This window comes from Lates calcarifer, linkage group LG5, assembly GCF_001640805.2.
Source record: "Lates calcarifer isolate ASB-BC8 linkage group LG5, TLL_Latcal_v3, whole genome shotgun sequence".
Taxonomy (NCBI): Eukaryota; Metazoa; Chordata; class Actinopteri; family Centropomidae; genus Lates; species Lates calcarifer.
In genome coordinates this window covers 3,399,161-3,417,444 of record NC_066837.1, presented here as the reverse complement: position 1 = coordinate 3,417,444, position 18,284 = coordinate 3,399,161, and the positions used below count along the sequence as shown (strand labels likewise).

The following is an 18,284-nucleotide window of genomic DNA, read 5'->3' as shown; positions in this document are numbered from 1 at the left end:
AACAGATGATTATTCCGATAATAACAAAGATGTCACGCCCCCTTAGCTCTGCTGCATTCCCAATTTTATACCTCCTCTCACAATTTCACGTTTATTACGCGCAGCAAGTCGATGTTCATCCATATGTTTCCCAACACACTTCAGGCACCCTGTCATCTATGAAGACACGCATGGCATTCTGTTATGCTAACTGTCACGTTGGTAGAATGTAATTTCACACTTGTCAGAGACAGAGGTAACAGTGAGAACACATCACTTGTGGTGTGATCCCAGAGGAGAACTGAGAGTTCACATTCTAACAAGTTACAGCAGTGGCTGATAACACTGTTAATGATGGCTGAGACAGCTGGGCTAATTTAACTTATTTTGCAATATGATGTTTGTTACACAGTAGTTAAGTAAGATACTGTACTTTTGAGCACCTTTTCTGCAGTAAAAACTGACAAAACACAAAATTATCAATTATATGTTGTTTTTTTTTAACTGTTATGAGTTGATATTAGGCGAGAGGTCTGATCACAGTTTTACAGTGATAGATAAACTGGAGTGGCAGCTTTCCACACCAACAAACAGCAGTGTTAGTTTTTTGGTCAAATACTAAAAAATATTATCATTTTCCACGAAGTGACCTTGGTGTTGTTATAGTGCTACAGAATCTCTTGGTTTAAATGTTTGGACGTATAATAAGTGTCTGACTTTTGACTTCACTTTCTGTCTAATAGCAAAAGTCAACACTGATGATGATTAACAATTATCACAATCTGAACTTTTGTTGCATGTCATACCCCTCTGTCTCCTCACTTCCTGTCTGTGTCTGTACCATAATCACCATAAGAAGGCAAAATACCAATAAATAAATAAATAAATAAAATAAAATAAAATAAAATTTAAAAAGGATAAATGACCTTCATCTTTCACTGATCTCAACCATGTTACCTAAAGTTATCCAAACATTAAAATCACAAAACACTCAATGAGTAGTTTTGGAAAAAAAATTAAAGCATTGACGAATTACTGGTTTTGTTATCTATGATGGAGGAGCTGTGCAGTATGTTACATGCAGTTGCATGTTTAAATAACCTTCAGCGAACTGTGTATGTGCATGTAATTTTGAAGACATCACTCAGCTATCTCTTTCCTGCCCTTTTACTGACGGATTGCCCCACAGTCCACAGCATGCCACCCTGTGGTTTTATCAGCGTTTACTACCTCCAGCCCCACTCCCTTCCTCTATCCCACCCTCCTTTTCTCTCTCTCTGTGTTCATTTAGTCCAATCTGGGTAAGTGGCTCTCAAAACAAGTCCTGTGTCAGGATGGAGGGGAGGATCATTGATCAACTGAAACACCCACAAGCACTTGTAAAAAGGAGGTAACTTGCACTGCATGCACACACAAACATGTGCAGATGTGACACGCACGACACACACACAAGGACTAATACATGTGTGCACAAGCAATAAAGAGCACATGGCGCTATATTTTTTTAGTACACACTCATAAATTAGCATGTCAAAATGTGTCACTTTATATGGTTGTATAAGACCACAAACAGTCCATGTGTTCCTGCTGTTTCCACGCACACACCCAAAGACAGACACGCACACACACGCTTCCTCATCCCTCAAAGATGCCAGGCACATTCTAATCACACTTCAGGAACATGGTGTCATTTCACCTGCAAACGAGGCGGGAGAGGGGGGAGTGTGGGTGAGGGAGGAGAGCGTATCCAGAAGGAGAGAAATCAGATTGAGGTAGTGAGAGTCAGAGAGAGACAGAGATTGACAGAGATGAAGAGAGAGAGATGGGACAGGTGTTTAGGAAAAGAGGGAGGGCTGATGCTCTTCCAAGCGGGGCTCAGAATCGTTTCAGGAAAATCTCATTCCATCGTCTCCAAATAACGGTCCTGTCCTTTCTCTCACTCTTTCTCTCTCTCAGTGCCTTCACCCACCACCTCTCTGAATGCTAAATGTACTATTCTGCCTGCAGCACGACAAGCTGCCTCTATCGTATTTCATAATACGCTACACGCTTTTCCTTTTTGGAATTCCTCAATGCGTCTTTTCCTGTCTGTCCACATCTTTGACACCCTATCCCTCCTCCTGCTGTGCAGTGGAACTCAATTTAAAAGGATTAATCTGAGAAATCAGAGTGATTTATTTCGACAACATCCATCATCAAAAGAGCACCGTCAAATTTTAGAAGTGTGGCCTGCATGTACATCAAGTCCTCCATCAAGTCCTCACACCTATGTGGAGAGTCACTTTTTATTGCCTTCCAAATAATTACAGTTTTCTGGTGTTGAGCAAGTTACTTCACAAATGTAATTAATTATTCTTGTAAAACAGCACAGTCTTTCCCAAATTGCCAAACAGCATAACTTGTATTAGCATATGTGATGTAATAAATTTAAATTGTAACTCTCTTAAATGGTTACTCTCTTCATTACTGACAAAAGTAAGCACACCTCTGTTTTCTGATCTGCCACCTCCATGGTTAAAGTTTAGATAACCAAACTAACAACTAAACCTCTTTGGTTACAGATGGGGAACGACTATGATCACTGTAAAAAGAAAACAGCACTATCGCCCTCAAAATACATTCTGCAGCAGTGTAACAAAGTCATACTGCTCCTGTCTTTGTCTCTGAAAGACAACAATCAGAAGAGCTTGTGTATCAGGAAAACGTAAAGGTAGGTTGTTTCAAGTCACCAAGATGTAATTCTTTAGACAAACAAAAAAAAAAACACTGGTGATCGAGGTGCGTCTTTGCTGGTTGATGTGTTTCAACGTGACAGGACACACCACTGTGTACGATAAGCCTCCAAAAAAGCTGCAGTTTTATCACATTTGCTCTCAATATTGGTTTCAACTACTCTACTTCTACTACTTTTGTCTGTGAGTTGCATTATGTGTGTGCTACTGATGTCAGTTGATACAGGGACACTATCCAGCACAGCCAGTGACTATTGCTCTTAAGCCATCAAGCTATCGCTAGTATGTATGTCTTTTCCCTGGATTTTCTATTAATAAAGTTGGATTTTCTGTCTGTGTTGCTCTTGTCTTTTCTTCATCTGCTGCAGCTGATAGAAAAGTCAAACTCAAGGTCCTGTATGACAGAGATTTTATCCAGAGAGAAAGCCCAAACAGACCTGGCTTTTATAACCTCTGTGTAGATAGAGAGCAGTGAAATGGACATGGATTTATATGAAAATGTCACAGCTACTCCAAAGTTTCAATCTCTTTAGTCACAGATGGCATCAAAAAGGGAAGGACAGCAATGACAAAAGATAGCAGGGGAAATTACCTGCCAAAAAAAATCTGTAAATCTCATAATATTCGAAGTTCATGGTGCACTCCTCAGCCACATTGAGCAACCAAGATACTCCCAATATGTTGCCAATCTTTTACCTTCCAGCCACCAATCCTCCTCTCCTCATCCTGCTCATTATTCTGTGCTTAAAAGTTATAAAAGCAGGATTGTCAGTCTTTGTTGATGCAGCTTTTCATAACCCTTTTTTCGCCTACTTCCTGTCAGTAATCACATCTAAACAGATATCCCACAGGATATCCGTTAAGTCATCTTCTTTCACGATATCCTCCAGTCATTTCTTTCTCCGATTTTTCTTCACCCCATCCCCTCCTCCAATCTCTGCCTCCCTTATCTTAAAAGAGCAATTTCCAACCATGAAGGCTTGACTATGATGCTACTCTTTTAGTATCTTCCCTTGCAATCATTCCGTCCTCCTCAAGTCTGTTCCCCTCTTTTTCCTCTCAGCTATTCTATCAAATTTTCTTCACCTTTCCTGTCTTTTTTCTCATTCTCCTTCTTAGCCACTCCTTTGTTATTACCTCTTCATTTCTACTTCCCCATCACATTCACACCCTTCATCTTCCCTTCCCTTTGCCTTCAGGATGAAACACACCTACTGTTTTTGTTGTCTTTGATCTAAACTACAACAGAAAAGTTGATTCTCTTTGAATTTTTGTATTTGATCCTTTACAAGCCAACAAAGGCCTGTAAATAAAAGTTTTAGGGACTGTAGCTCATTTACTTGGAAAGGTTTTGTCATCTCTGCATGTGCAGGTAATGGTGCCAGCTGAATGTCAGGCCTCTCTCAGACAACAGGGCAAAAACAAACATCACACATGTCAGTGTGAATGAAAGCATCACTGCTTGTCAGACCGTCAACAGCATCTGAAACCCCTTGCCCCTCACACCTTTCTAGCATTGGTATTGGAGGACCTGCTTTCCAAACTCAACAATCCAAGTACACCACTTTATACAATGACTGACCATCTCTCGCTCAAGCTCTTTCTAGTTCTAGAGATGAGTGTAACGGCACTGCTGTCTCTGAGAAGAGACTCTCCATTATCCTCATTTGTACAATTCAGGTTTTTCGTCCCATCTTTGAGTGGGGCCATTTGGAACAGGTACAATCACTTTTGCATTTAGACTTGGTCACATACATTTACACTTCAATACACAATGGTTTCAATCTCTTTTCAGTTTTATTTTCTTGCCTTCCTCCTTCTCTCAGTCTCAACCTTTCATCAGCTTAAGTTCTGTAACCTTACCCTATTCTTATTTTGTTCTCCATCTGGTTTACAATCTAAATGCCTCTGCTCTTTATCTCTTCCTCTCAGCCTGTCTCACACTACCTGTGATTTCTGTCCTTTCATTTCCTTCCCCCAACCTCTAAACACCTCTGCTACTGTTATACTCCAATGTTCACATTTCATCTTGTCTGAGTATATATGCAGACTAGCATCATAGACTCTTTAAACAGTAAGTGGTAAAATTTGCTTCAAGTACAGCGAAAAGATTTAATCAAATTGAGGGAGTGAGATAGGCAGAACGGCAGCGAGCCTAACAGTATTTAACAGCATCGCTCAAGCGAAACCTTGTGAGTGTGTGTTGGTGTATGGACACACAACAAGCTCAACACACTCCATGCTCACTCTGCTATCCCCCTTTGTAAGATGAGAACATGAGTCTTGGGGGCTTAACGTCCTCCCTCTGAGCTCAAGCTAAAAGGTTTTATAGAGCTTTTATACAGCCACAAAGTAACACTGGGCTGTGAGAGACAACTGTATCTTTAATAAGCAATGCAAGGGCCATGAACCAATGATTAATTTTCAACAAGTTTGGACTTAGTTGTCAGGGTAAGGTGGAGGTAGACTGAGGCCAACAAGAAAACCTTGGAAAACTGACTCTGGAGGACAGTTAAAAAGACAGGTGTACAGTGTTCAACTTTTAATCAGGTGGTTTATACATGAGAGGATTGCCAGTGTATTGCTTTGCGTTTAATCAGGCAGGTTTTTACGTTAGAGGGTTGTAAAAAAAGACAGTTGCCTGTTTAATAAGGCTGCCTTTCAAATAATATGGGTTTAAGGGACGACAGATGTATACCGTTGCCTGGTTAATGAGGTAGCTTTGTAAATTAGAGCCCTGCACAAACAAAAAGCGACAGTGGTGTTGCAATGTTTTTCACAGTGCAGCTTGGATGAAAGTCGGCATGGCACACGAACACGAAGACTGTCTTATCAAATCAAATGATTCAGAGCTTGGCTGTCAGAGGAGTATGCAGATTATGTCTCTGACCGCAGCTGATGGGAATGACATCACCGCCTAGAGGCTGCAATTTTCAGAAAATTGTCAGAATTAGCCTTCAAATGTAAAAGTAATGATGTTCACATTTCATTGCTTGGAAACAGATTTCAAAAAGACAGGATTCCCTCGGGCATGAAATGTTTGATGTTTACCTCTTTGAGGTTCTGATCCACCATTTTCATCGCTGTCCAGAAAGGTCAACACCAGACAGGCAGAAGCAAATCTCACATCAGATATTCTTAACCTATATGTAACTTTAGTCTTAGACTGTAAGGTTTTTTAATAATGGGGAATATGATGCCTACTCTACTTGTTCAGGAGGATGGTGCATCACACTTTTGTCCCACTAGAGTTAAGATCCATTACTTTTACCTCAGTGAAAATAAACCTCCATTATTTTTCAGTACTTTCTAGGCAACCCCTTCTCTGTTGTTGTCCTCTCTCTTGCTCTCTATCGCCACTCTTATTCCTCCTCTCATGTCGTCCAGCTGAAAGATGCTGGTGTGGAAAGGTCATTAAAATACTAGATGTGTGTGTGCCTGTAGGTATACATATACTGAATGTGTATTTGGATGTGTGTTAAGTGTGTCTGCCTGCATCCTGCGGCAATATCCACCATCCTTTCTCTGCCATAGTGTCAGAAGGCAATTAATGAGAGCCCGTGTTCTTATCTGCTACCTAGCAACCTTGACTGTTCCACCCGTCGCCCCCGGCAACCACTGCTGCTGCCTGTAATCGATTGCTCGGCAACCAGGGACCACTGCATGACATCACACTGAACCAGTGACCCACGGTGCTGTGATGAACGGAGAAGTAAAATATCTCTGGTATAATCAACTGATACTATGATGTTATATTTTCAGCTACACTGGAATTTGTTAGCTGAGAAAACAAAGAACATTTTAAGGATTTACCGTAAAATGTGAACAGTAAATGTCAGGTTTGGGGTCAGTGCCTATTATCTTAGAGCAACGGCCTCCATTAAGAGCTCTGCACCGACGTTCAACAGCAGGGTTTCTGAAGCGTTTTACAACTGAGGCGGATCTCTTTGCCTGAAATAAAAACTGTCTTCATAATGTCAGAAGAAATTATTACATATTTATAAAATTAAATTAACCTTTAGTAGAAAATGACCAGAGGCACTAGATCGCACAGCAAACGCCATATATCTAGTGAGTGTAGCAACTGTTTAGACCATTGTATAGTAACTAAATTGAGCTTGAGACAAGATCTGTCAGACTCAGCTCATCAGATGACAGTGATTGATTGATCATATTGTACATTCACTAACCACTTCTTCTAACAAATTTCCTGAGGGAAACCCTGAACCATATGGAACAAAAATCTGTAACAGAAAAGAGAGGCTGCAGATTGCAACACATTCAGAATACAGAGAAACACACTAATTTCAATTGGAAACTCTTGCTCTGATGTTGTCTCTGCATCCAAAGTTACTGCTGCTTCCACCTACAGTTATTGTGAGGTGGAAGCACAATAAGTGCAGGTCATTTCTACGAGGTGAAGAAGTTATTCTAATTTAAGGAAACTGCTAACTGATATAAAAGAAGATGAGCCAGGCTTAAGAAAAGAAGGTGCACCAAGAAATGAAGGGACAAATGGTGCCTATTTAATTTAACAATAGTCAATTAACATAAAATAACAGCATATATTGTACAGGACAGTCACAGAACCAGCCTGCCTCCTAACATCTCCAGACAATTGCTTGGTCTGTAGCTGCCTTTCACTGCTCTCTCTATTTGGATGCCTTTTATTAAATTTGCAGTGTTTGTTAGCCCCAGGGAGCGACCAAAAGCATAAACGCATTTCCCTAAGATCATGTTCTGGAGTTAGTAATTGCCAAGCAATTGTTATTTAAGTGATGCTCAAGGAACAAGGGGTGGCGTACTGCTGCTGTTCTCCACTATTGTTAATATTTTAATGCACTGTGCTTCACTCTGGTGGGACTGAATGACTGGTGTTGGGTAATACTGTCTCTTTGTCAGTATTTTGGGATGTCTCTGAAGTTTTCACCACATGGATACCCCTCTAGTTAACAAGGATTTGGCTGTGAATTGTTACTTTTTCATGTGGCTATATTTTACCAGGACATTGTTATTCAGTGAAAAGAAAGGGAAAAATGTTGTAAAATACAATGAAATATGAAAAACAAAAACGGGCCCAATAAATCAAATTATTTTCCCTTCAGTATCTGAATACACCTCCATGTCTTTTGCTAAACATTATCCATATCTGATCAGAGTTGAGGATAAATGCCTTTTAGACCAACCAGCTGTCAAAAACTAAGCACAGCCACAGTCTGAACGATGTGCAGGTGCATCAGAGATGTTTTCAGCTTCAACGCCTCGCTCAGAGATATTTTTGACAGTCAGCCTCCAGCCAGCCGGTCAAACTGCCAACTTTCTGTATGAACAATCCTGCTTCTCTTTTGCAGTGCTATGTGACAAGGTCATTTATACAAAGGGATTTAACAGTGCGAGATTAAGATGACCTACGGAGCATCTCATAGCACAGCTGCTAAGATGCTACAGTTTACTTTGTGGACTTGCGTCAGGGTCTCATGGAAGCTACTAGATAAACTTCTCTGAGCTGTGTCAATTGCTCTATTTTATTTTTTGTCTCACAATAAATTTGTCACTTTCTTTTCTTTTTCATTAGTGTTTGTCTTCTGCAGTTTCTTCTTCCTCTCTTTCTATTCTCACTACCTTTTTTCTCTTGACTCACTCAACCCAAAGTCAGTAAACAACTGTGATGGAATCACTGTAACACCAGGGTGTAAAAGCCAAAATTCAAAGCGCTTTTACTTAACCCAGCTCTGTGTGGGGTCAGACAACATTTATTTTGCCCCTGCTTCCTGCTGCTGGGGCAGAGGCTAGAGCTACTAACATACCACACTAGTTGTCAGAGTGCAAGCTAACCTGCTGTGTTAATGCTAATCAGGCAACAAGGGGCAGGAGGGCCAGGACTGAAAGCATTAAAGGAAGGGTAGGAAGGGAATTCACTCAACCAGGAGGACGAAGCAATGACAGTGATGTGTAGGGAAGCATTAGTTGTGTGTAACTATGTGCTGTGCATGCACGAATAAGTATGTAATTGTAGTATGACAGCCAATATTCCTGTGTTATTTATATATATGTGTGTGCAGGAGTGGCAGTGTGTTATTACTATCTGTGCCTCTGTGAGACATGAAATCCATGTGTTTGGCTGATTGTTTGCATTCTATGTGCAAATGAAAAGTGTGTATGGGTAGCATGCAATTACAATCTACACTTGTGTGGCACAACGAGAGTGTGTGTGTGTGTCTGTGTGTGTGAATGACAGCGAGAGAGTGAACGAGCACAGCCTTATTGTGGAGCCCTGCAGACTGAAAGGCAGATTAATTAAAAAAGCCTCAGATACCCAGCCTCAGCCGTCACTCCCTCGACAGAGCGGACCTTCATAACGAAATCCCTCAAACACACAGTCATGTACACACACTCATACCATTATGAATGTAGCCCGGTCTCATGCTCACAATGCACTCAGGCAGAGCTGCACTGCCAGATACAGCAGGTTATTTGACGGCAGATGAAATGCATGAACACACATGCATAGCGTCTTTCTCTCTCTCACACACATTCACACACACACAGGATAATACTAATTCCTGCAGCAGAGCCAGTTCAATCTTCCAAAAGGACACACTCAGACTCTCCTGCTGTTTAAGAGGGACTGAAAAACAAGGTCCTTGAAAAGGCCAGTGGTGACAAGAGCTTCAGTGTGACAGGCATATTATCAGCTCTTCAACACAGCTCTCAGGGTGTGTGTGAATGTGTGTGTGTGGACGGATGGATGTGGCTGTATCCATAGAGCTGAAGACAAAAAAATCTTAAAATCTACTTACTACAAAAACTTAAAAGCTTTGGCTGACCAAAGACTGAATCTTCACTATTCACATAGTTGATAATTAATCTATTTATCTAACTGAGTGAGGTCTCTCCAAAGCAATGAGCTTCTTTGGTTGTGGGGGAAATTTAATATGTAAGTGAACATATGTGATTACTCTGAGTTGTAATTTTAAAGTCAGACAGATCAGAGGGACCCATTAGAACTCCAACTGTGACATTCACAAAAAGCAATTTCATTCTAACATACACAAAGATAACAGCACAGATCATAAAAACTATAAACACTAAAAATACAAACAGTTGAGAAAAGAATGCATAAAATTACACAGTGTAGTAAATACACAACTAAAACAAAAGAAAAGAAAAGACACATAGGTTGTTAAGTTTATTTCTACAGATGTTTGGTTCCCCGCCTGCGCATAAAACTCGCCGTTTGGGCACTTTTTAAGATCATTTGTGTCTGTAAACGTGGATAGAAATATTCAGTCCATATTTTGTGTAGGCAGGTGTGAATATGGTATGTTTTGTGTGTGTGTGTGTGTGTGTTCAGTATGGGAAGGTATATGTTGTGTGTGTTCTCACATTTCATGTCCATATAGTGTAACTCTAATCTATTCAAACACGTACAGTATATTCATTGATTCTCTACATTAGTGTATGTGTGTGTGTGCGTGTGGTTGTGTGAGTGTGTGTTTGTCACAGTTGGCCACCGGTAGATACTCCTCCACTTTTGTTGTGTGTTGGTTTCACAAGGGAACTCCCTCGGTCAGTCTTTCTCATTTGGTTGACGATGAGTCAAATGATCAGGTCAACCCACAAGGGAATCAACAAATTAACGACTCAACCTCAACAGCAGACAGACAGCACTGTTTGCAGTTAAACCACAGTCCCGCTTCCTCTTTAGAGCCAGTAAAACTAGCCAGGGCCAAGGTCAACACAACTGGTCTTAGGAGAAATAGGGGTTAGGGGTTGAATTTGCTGTGTTGCTTTCAGTTAGACACAAACATTTCTGAAGTGAGAGAGAAAAAATTCTTCAGGCAGAGCCAACCAGCAACACAGTTCGTTAGTAGTTAAATCTAAATGAATGCGTACTCGATGAGGGCATACCTCTGCCAAGGCTATGTAATCCTCAAAATCTGTTGACAGATATGGAATACATATGACAGTGCACCTTTTACTCTGGTGCAGTGCAGAAAGATAATAGAAAATATTTTTTTAAAACAAACATTACGTGTTCCTAGACCTAATCCTTCTAACAAATTTCACTGTAATCTGTGAATATGTTTTTGACATATCTAACAAACTGACAGTCAAACAGAAAAAGAAACAGAACTGAAAATATATACTCCTTGGCAAAGGTAGGCAATTAATGTAATGCCGTAACATTAATGCTAACAGAATGACAGGCACCCAAACAAACCAAGCTAGTCATTATATTAAACAACCTGCTCTGTAATTTCTTGCCTTATTTGTTGGGCTTCTTAGCCAGACAAAATCTGTGCTTTCTGCAGGGGGGGGTAATTGTGCTCTGACTTGAGCCTTTTAAGCAGTACTTTCTCCAACTCTTCATATTGCCTCTAGCAACCTCTGTCAATTAAATGACCTAGGTAGTTAAGATTCAGATTCTGTCCATAGGCTGATGGCCTGCCAGTCCAAGAAGACAACATTTCTATACATCCTGAGATAAAGGTCTGCCTTTGAGACATTGTAAAGAAACCTCCTGGAATTTTGGCTCTGCCTATCAAGATTCACAGCGGCCCAACAGAAGTCTACCTCCAAAGTAGAGCAGCTTTGTTTGACTTAAGCTTTACACTTCATGTATTAAGTTTGATTAAAATGGGCATGCAACAAAAACTGATGATACTGGAATAAAATTCTCAACAGTTGTGGCATCAGAGGAAATAATTGGAAAGGAATTATAACTGCTGAGAAACAGCAGCAGGATGTGAGAGAAAGTTCTGAACGACGTAGCTGTAATGAACTGTGAGTTAAGCCCTGGCTAGCCATGTTTAGCCCTATAGTGGAAAACAGGACTGTTCCACCCTGTCACACTATGGCACAAAAATACTTATTTTCAAATTTCACCAAACTGCAGCTTCTGAAATGTATCTGATGTAAAAAGATATTATATTTTACATGTTTACAACATAAATATATTATTCTGTTTAGCAGAATGCACAATTTTGTAAGGGGAGATAAATGTATCAGGGAAAAAGTGGAGATTGAATTCTAGGGACATTTTGCTGAATTCCCTTTATCGCATAACTTCTGTCCCAAGACTCCCATTTTCTTTACTGATATTAAATTCCAGGAGAAGTGACAAAAAGTTATATTCACAGCACTGGTTCTTATGGTCCATTAACTTGTTAATGGTGAAGGAGGAAGGGGGCATAAGGGGATAGGAAGAGGAATGCTTCTGGGTTTACTCCTGCAAGTGTGGAGCCAGCCTATATCCGTACAATGTTTTAATGTTTACAGCATTAAAACAAAGTCCATGTTTCCACTGCAGGCCTTGTTGTATGGATTCAAAGGTTTAATTAAACAGGAGCAAAGAGACCTCAGCTGCCGTTCCCAGGGAGCCATTGCAAGTCTACAGTTTCTCTGCCAGAGGTTCACACGGAGAGCAACTACAACTCCAAAGGGAGGCAATCAAGAGGGTTGTTCCATTATTGTCCATGACTATTGATTTGTGTTTTTCAATAAGCCCGAACTTCAAAAACTTACAAAACTGAAATGAGAAACCAAACTTGTGTAGCAATGAGTCCCCGAGGCAGCCTGCAAAATTGTCTAGAACAGTGAAAAACCCACATGAATTAGTCAGAGGTGTATATAAACTATCCTTCTAGTTCTTAGGTTAATAAAACTGTTGTTGCTTATTCACCAGAGCTGTTCCATCCAAAGTACCTGTTAATCACAAATGCTGTAATCTTGATGTTGAGTCAAATTTCTTGGCACATAGACTCTTTGTGACCCCCAAAATGGGAGAACAAAAGGCCCACTGAATGGTTTCATTATTTTGTTCAGAGCAGACACCATGCCTGATTGCCAATTCCAGTGCACTTCTAGGATTCACAGCTCTGGACAGAGAGGGTTTGACTCTACTCCTCAGAAACTGCCACAAGTTGTGCTGTCTCAATTATTCCCTGTTATTTTTTCCTGTAGAAGTCTGAGACTGTCAGTGATTGCTTCACATTGATTCATCATTGTTGTTAATTGGCCAGACTGAAGAGAAGACATGCAGACAATCCCTAAGGTACAGTATCTGTGCATCTGTCGGTTTCAACTTGTGGATTCTGGCCTCTGAGGACTGGAGTCAAATGCCTGTCATTGTAAGAAAGGAAGATCAAAACCCAACTGTCAACTGAAAATAACTTTAGATGAATACATATTATGAACAGTAAGGAGATATGTTAACTAAGAAAGAGGAGCAAGGCTTAGCCACCATGGATGGACTGTATATTAAAACTAAAATGTATTATTATTTTTAGTAATACGTGTCAATAATTAAGCAAACAAGTCAATTAAAAAGTATACAGATCTAAATAAAAGCATGAGGAACACTGGACTGTTGGACAGAAATGAGTAATGTTCTCAGATGTAAATTGTGACAATTATACACACTGTGCTTATGAATAACTGAACTAATGTTATTCCTTACATCTAGAGAAAGGCCTTGAGGGTATGTGCAGGTAACCTCAGCTTGATTCCCCCTGTTCTTCCAAATGATGTCATTATTTTTAAAAAGCTTCCACCCCTGCATAGCCTGTGGTACTAATCTAAAACTAATTGACTGGTGATTCCTTGGACCCAACACGATGGGGAGCTGCCAGTGAAATTTGAACAAAAGGACAAAATAGAAAACTGGGCCCTTTATAAAAATGGAGGCTGTCCAACTGAGTGCCCAAGGGAATTTGCTCTGTGTTTCTTATTTGGTCCCACCTGCCCAAATTAAGTTCTATTGATCTGATAGGAGAGTAATGACACGCCTTTGACATCCCATTGTGAATGCTAGTGGGGTTATTGGATTGGCTGCCACAGATGACATAGAGAGGTCAGAGGGAAGGCCATTACTCAATATGAAACACAATGGAATATCAAAAGCAAAAACAGTGGGTACTTTGGGTGAATAAAAACAGACAGCTTTTCATTACAGCATAATTTAACGGTCAGTTCACCAAAGTAACAAAACATATTTTCTCATTTAGCCCTCGAGGTATCTAGCTGTTCAGATAATTTTTCAGAGATTTCTGCCACCACACCAATACTAGTAAAGGTGAGGGGAACTTTGTTTGGAGTGCTCACAGTGTTAGCTAGAACTACTTTTTGCTGGAGACAGTGTGCTGTTGAGGTAAAGGCATGATTTTATGCTCATGAACATAATCTTATTTGTTTATTTCACAACAGATGTATCTTACTAGCTGACCTTTTGCATACAGCCACTGCTGTAGACAGATCTTTTCAGGTCAAAGAGCAAATGCCACCCTCCACTCTCACTTTCCCCATCAAACTCACACTTCAAACAGCGGGTGAATCAAAGCCCTGTCAGAACGATGATATCGGGGTTAACCCAGTGGAAAATCAAATAGGAATGCATTACTTCCAGGCCTGACAGACTGGTCCTTCCTGGCCAATCAGACTCAAAAGGGAAAGAATAATGCCCAGGAGGTGGTTGGAGCCCAGACTAGCTCACCTTGGCCTGCTCATAACCTGCACAGTCATGGTGAAGCATAAATCTGACCATAGTTTTTCAGACTGTCTGAGGACCATTCCTGTCTGCAACAGTCAGAGGCAACAGAGAGAAGTGGAACATGGTTAAGCATCTGATGAGGGAGGCAGGGACAGAAAGAAAGATAGGCAGATGAAGGCAGCCGTCATTAATTTCAATCAGGCTCCCAGTCTGGCAGAGTTAATAATATCAGCATGCTCTTCTGACCTCAGATGATGGTACGACATCAACCTCTGCAAATTACTCATTAATTTACCCCATTAAGTTGGACAGAGGTGGCGGGCAGGGGAAAAAAACAGAGGGGAATGAATTAATTAGACATTTTAAAACAGAATTTATACAGTTTCAATTGAGATGTATCACAGCAGAAGAAGAGGGGTCAGGATGCCAGTGCTGAGGATGGGAAGAGTAGGCAGAAAAAAGAAATAAAGGCGGCAGAGTGAAATTAATATTTTGACAGCGTGCATGTTGATGCAGGGGGAGAGCATTAAGATAATTTATATGGATTTTAAGTGTGTTTAGCTTGTGTTTTGGATATTGAAAGCATAAGGATTTGTACAGTTACAGTTATCAGCACGTGTGTCTCTTGTGTGTAAGAATGCTCTGTGCATGAATGCAAGTGAGTAAAACATCTGTCTCTCACTTCTGCAATAGCACCAAGCCTTGCTCCTATTTGTTTAAACAGATTTCATTATAACACCCAGAAATTCAAATCCAGTTCTAAATAAAAATACACAAAAAGTCAGTTACTGTCTCTCTCATTGGGACTACCTTGTTCTCTGTTATATTGGAAAAGAACAGAAAATGTAATAAATGTAATAGAAACTTGTGGAATCATACCTCCCAAGGGCACTTTGGTCCATAGCAAGCTCCCGCCCAGAGCAGAGAAAGGTCACATACTGTATACTAAGTGAAGAGTCATCCAGACTGAGGCAAAGTATATCCCTCAGGCCTTCACTTCTCCTTACCATCCATTTTATCTCACTGAGTAGTGCAGGGAGCATTTGACATATTTTAAGTTTCTGTGCCGCCTTGCCTTGAGCTGATCCATCACCACCTGAAAATATTCTGAACTCTATCTTGTCTCCTCAACACTGGCATGTTCAAAATGAGATGCAGCTACAGTAAACTTCTAACCTGCTTCAATCTGCCTCTATTACTAAATGTGATCACTGGATTCTTTAATATATAAGCTAACACCTGTCTTGCTAACCTGCAGAACCCACCCTAAAGTAATTTCTGCATGACTTGCACTATTGAAATGTAAATTTCCTATTACATAGCTTCCCTTATAAAAAGAAATATGCTACACCTGTAAATAAGAAATGGGCTAGCAGATAAAAATGCCTGAGGGTCTTGAGAGGGTTTAGTTCATACTATCAAGATAGACAGACAGACGCACATTCACGTATGCACACACACATACAGACACAACTCCCCAACTGGGCTGTTATCTACTGTATGCAAAGCATCTCTACTAAGCAATCCACTTTGCTACCGTGGAGGAGACTGAGAATAATAGATGTCTCAGCCCTAACCTCACTCTTCCACCCACACATAATCACTCACACCAGCATGCACAAGCCATATATACATGCCCACACACCACCGAACATATGTAGTTAGGTGTCTCAAATCGATAAGCATGCTCAACACACCGTTTCCCCGACCTATTCTTATGCTGGCTAATTGCCAGGAAGAACAATTAGCCCGATAAGTATCATTTAATGTCCTCCCCAGAGAGGAAGATTCAGGCTATTCTAAAACAAACGCACCTAATTCCTCATCCTGCTCCCTCATTATCTCCCTAAATGATGCTTCTATAGGAGAGCAGGTGTTGGCGGTCCCATGGAATGATTGTTTTGTGAATGGTGGTTTGATGGGATTAGAAAAAAGAGGGACAGAGCTTAAGTCATGAATGGGGCTGCTTCTGGTGAGATAGCTCAGCTACAGTGTGCCAGTAATGAGGTAGAAGACACTTATCACCACCTTTGCTTTGCTCATTAGTGGGGATTCAGCTGGTCTATGGAAGCCTGTGAGGACCAAAGTGCCCAGTATGAGGCAGTCTGGTGAACAGCTTGATTCTTGTTAATTATCACTCAGTATTGTGGTGAAAACAGCCAACTTCAGAAACAACCTCTTAAAATGTCAATGAAATATCATAGAATCAGTTCCCAAAAAATTGCCCAGAGAGAAAACCTCTTTAAAACTGGATCCAGCAGATCCATGTGACCCATGTCACTGGACACCTCAGAGGAATCTTCATTATCTGTCTTGCTACATTAACCTCTATTCCCTTTATTAGTCTGCTGTTGGCATCCAACTTCACAATCTCCCTTATAGTACTGGACTTTGCTTCTTCAGCTTACAGCTTCTGCTGGGCAGAAACCCCCTTCCAGTAGTCCAAAATATCGTGAAGGTCCTCGTCCTTGGCAAACTGCACCTTCTTACGCAAGGCATGGCCTGCCGCTATATAGGATGCTTCCTCTCTGGGGCTTTTCTTGTAAGGCCGGAATCGCTCCCAGATCCGCAGTGTGCTCTCAGATGAATACTCTGGACTGGAGGAGTAGCCAGAGTTGTAGTTGTGGTGACGAGAAGGTGAGAGCTGGGAGTAGGTGGCTGTGGCATCCCTCTTGGTACGCCCCAGTGGCTTGAGGAATGAGGCCTTTTGGGCTGGTGAGGGTGACTCGTTGCCACCTTCATAGTAGAGTGCAGGAAAGGAGTGGCGGTGCTCAGAGCTATGGTAGTCTGGCTGAACCTCCAAGTGGTGCTGCTGCTGTCCAGGGCCAACCACCCCTCCTCCACTCCCATTATTACACCCCATCCCACTCCCATTCACACTCACCCCACCACCATTTATGTTTCCCATCCCGTTCCCGTTGCAGCCCCCTACTCCGCCACCACCTCCGCTTCCACCCCCTCCACCACAACCCACAGGGCTACTCTTTTCAGTTGGATACTTGGGAGGATCACTACGTTGCTCAGGGATATCCACACTAAACACCCTGGTGCTCTTGACAGATCCCACAGTAGGGGCAGCACAACGGTTCTTCACCACAGCAGTGTCAGCGCTCAACTGCCTCTGAAGTGGTCGCACTGCATTAGCTGGGGGTGGGTCACGGTAAGGAGGGGAGAGGAACCCTCCACCACTGATACCAGGCCGCTCAGACAGGGGCATGACCAGGGGCACTGGTGCCATAGAAGGTGGATGAGGCTGCTGATGCAACTGAGGATGCGGCTGAGGATGCTGCTGCGGATGTGGCTGTGGATGAGGCTGAGGATGAGGATGAGGCTGGGGGTGAGGCTGGGGGTGAGGCAGGGGGTGAGACTGGGGGTGAGACTTTGGATGCACCTTTGGAGAGGAGGCCATGATCTGATCTCCAGGGTGGCCTGGAGAGAGGGGCAGGAGGTTGCGGGGGAGGGACGCGATGCAAGCTGGAGGCTGGGAGGAGGACACGGAGTTGGCATTGTCAGCCGTGGTCACAACATTAGCAGAGGCATCCAGCTTCAGGGCATCAATGCAGTTGTTGATTATCTGGTTCACCTTGTCCACCTCCTTGGCGATGGTGGAGATCTCTGATGCTGAGCCACGGCCATCGTCATCCGAATCCTCCCCAGCCTCTGTCCCATTCTCAGCCCCACCTCGCATATCCACAACTACTTCCCCTCCTACTCCAACTGCTCCAGTTGCCACCCCTCCCTCCCTGCCTTCCCCTGCAACTCCCGCCGTCCTCACATCCATGTAGTTTCCCTTGCTGCCCATTGCCTCAGAGAAGGCTGTGGCCATTTTTTCCACCTGTGGTAAGGTGGAAAGGCGGGAAGAACTGGTATTGGCTGAACCATGGAGCATGCCTGTGCTAGAGGAGGCAGACTGGGGCAGTTTGCCTCCTGCCCCTCCTGAATGATGGTGCTGGTGGTGAGCCTGCTCCTGGAGACGCTGCATGGCACCTGGGTCATTGGTCACTGCCGCAGCTGCCTCTGGGCCATACCTGAAGAATGACAGATTCATTTTAGACATAAACAATACATCTAATGCCATTATC

At 42.1% G+C, this 18,284-nt stretch overlaps 1 protein-coding gene across 1 annotated transcript in view; it reads right to left on the bottom strand.

Moving 5' to 3' along the window:
- Positions 1–10,073: 10,073 nt before the first annotated feature.
- LOC108880837 (protein phosphatase 1 regulatory subunit 29) overlaps positions 10,074–18,284 on the bottom strand; it is a 148,566-nt gene continuing 140,355 nt past the window's right edge. Inside the window, exon 9 of the mRNA XM_018672558.2 lies at positions 10,074–18,230. Within this exon, the coding sequence (XP_018528074.1) occupies positions 16,607–18,230 (1,624 nt within the window). The 3' untranslated portion in view covers positions 10,074–16,606. The remainder of the gene's footprint in view (positions 18,231–18,284) is intronic.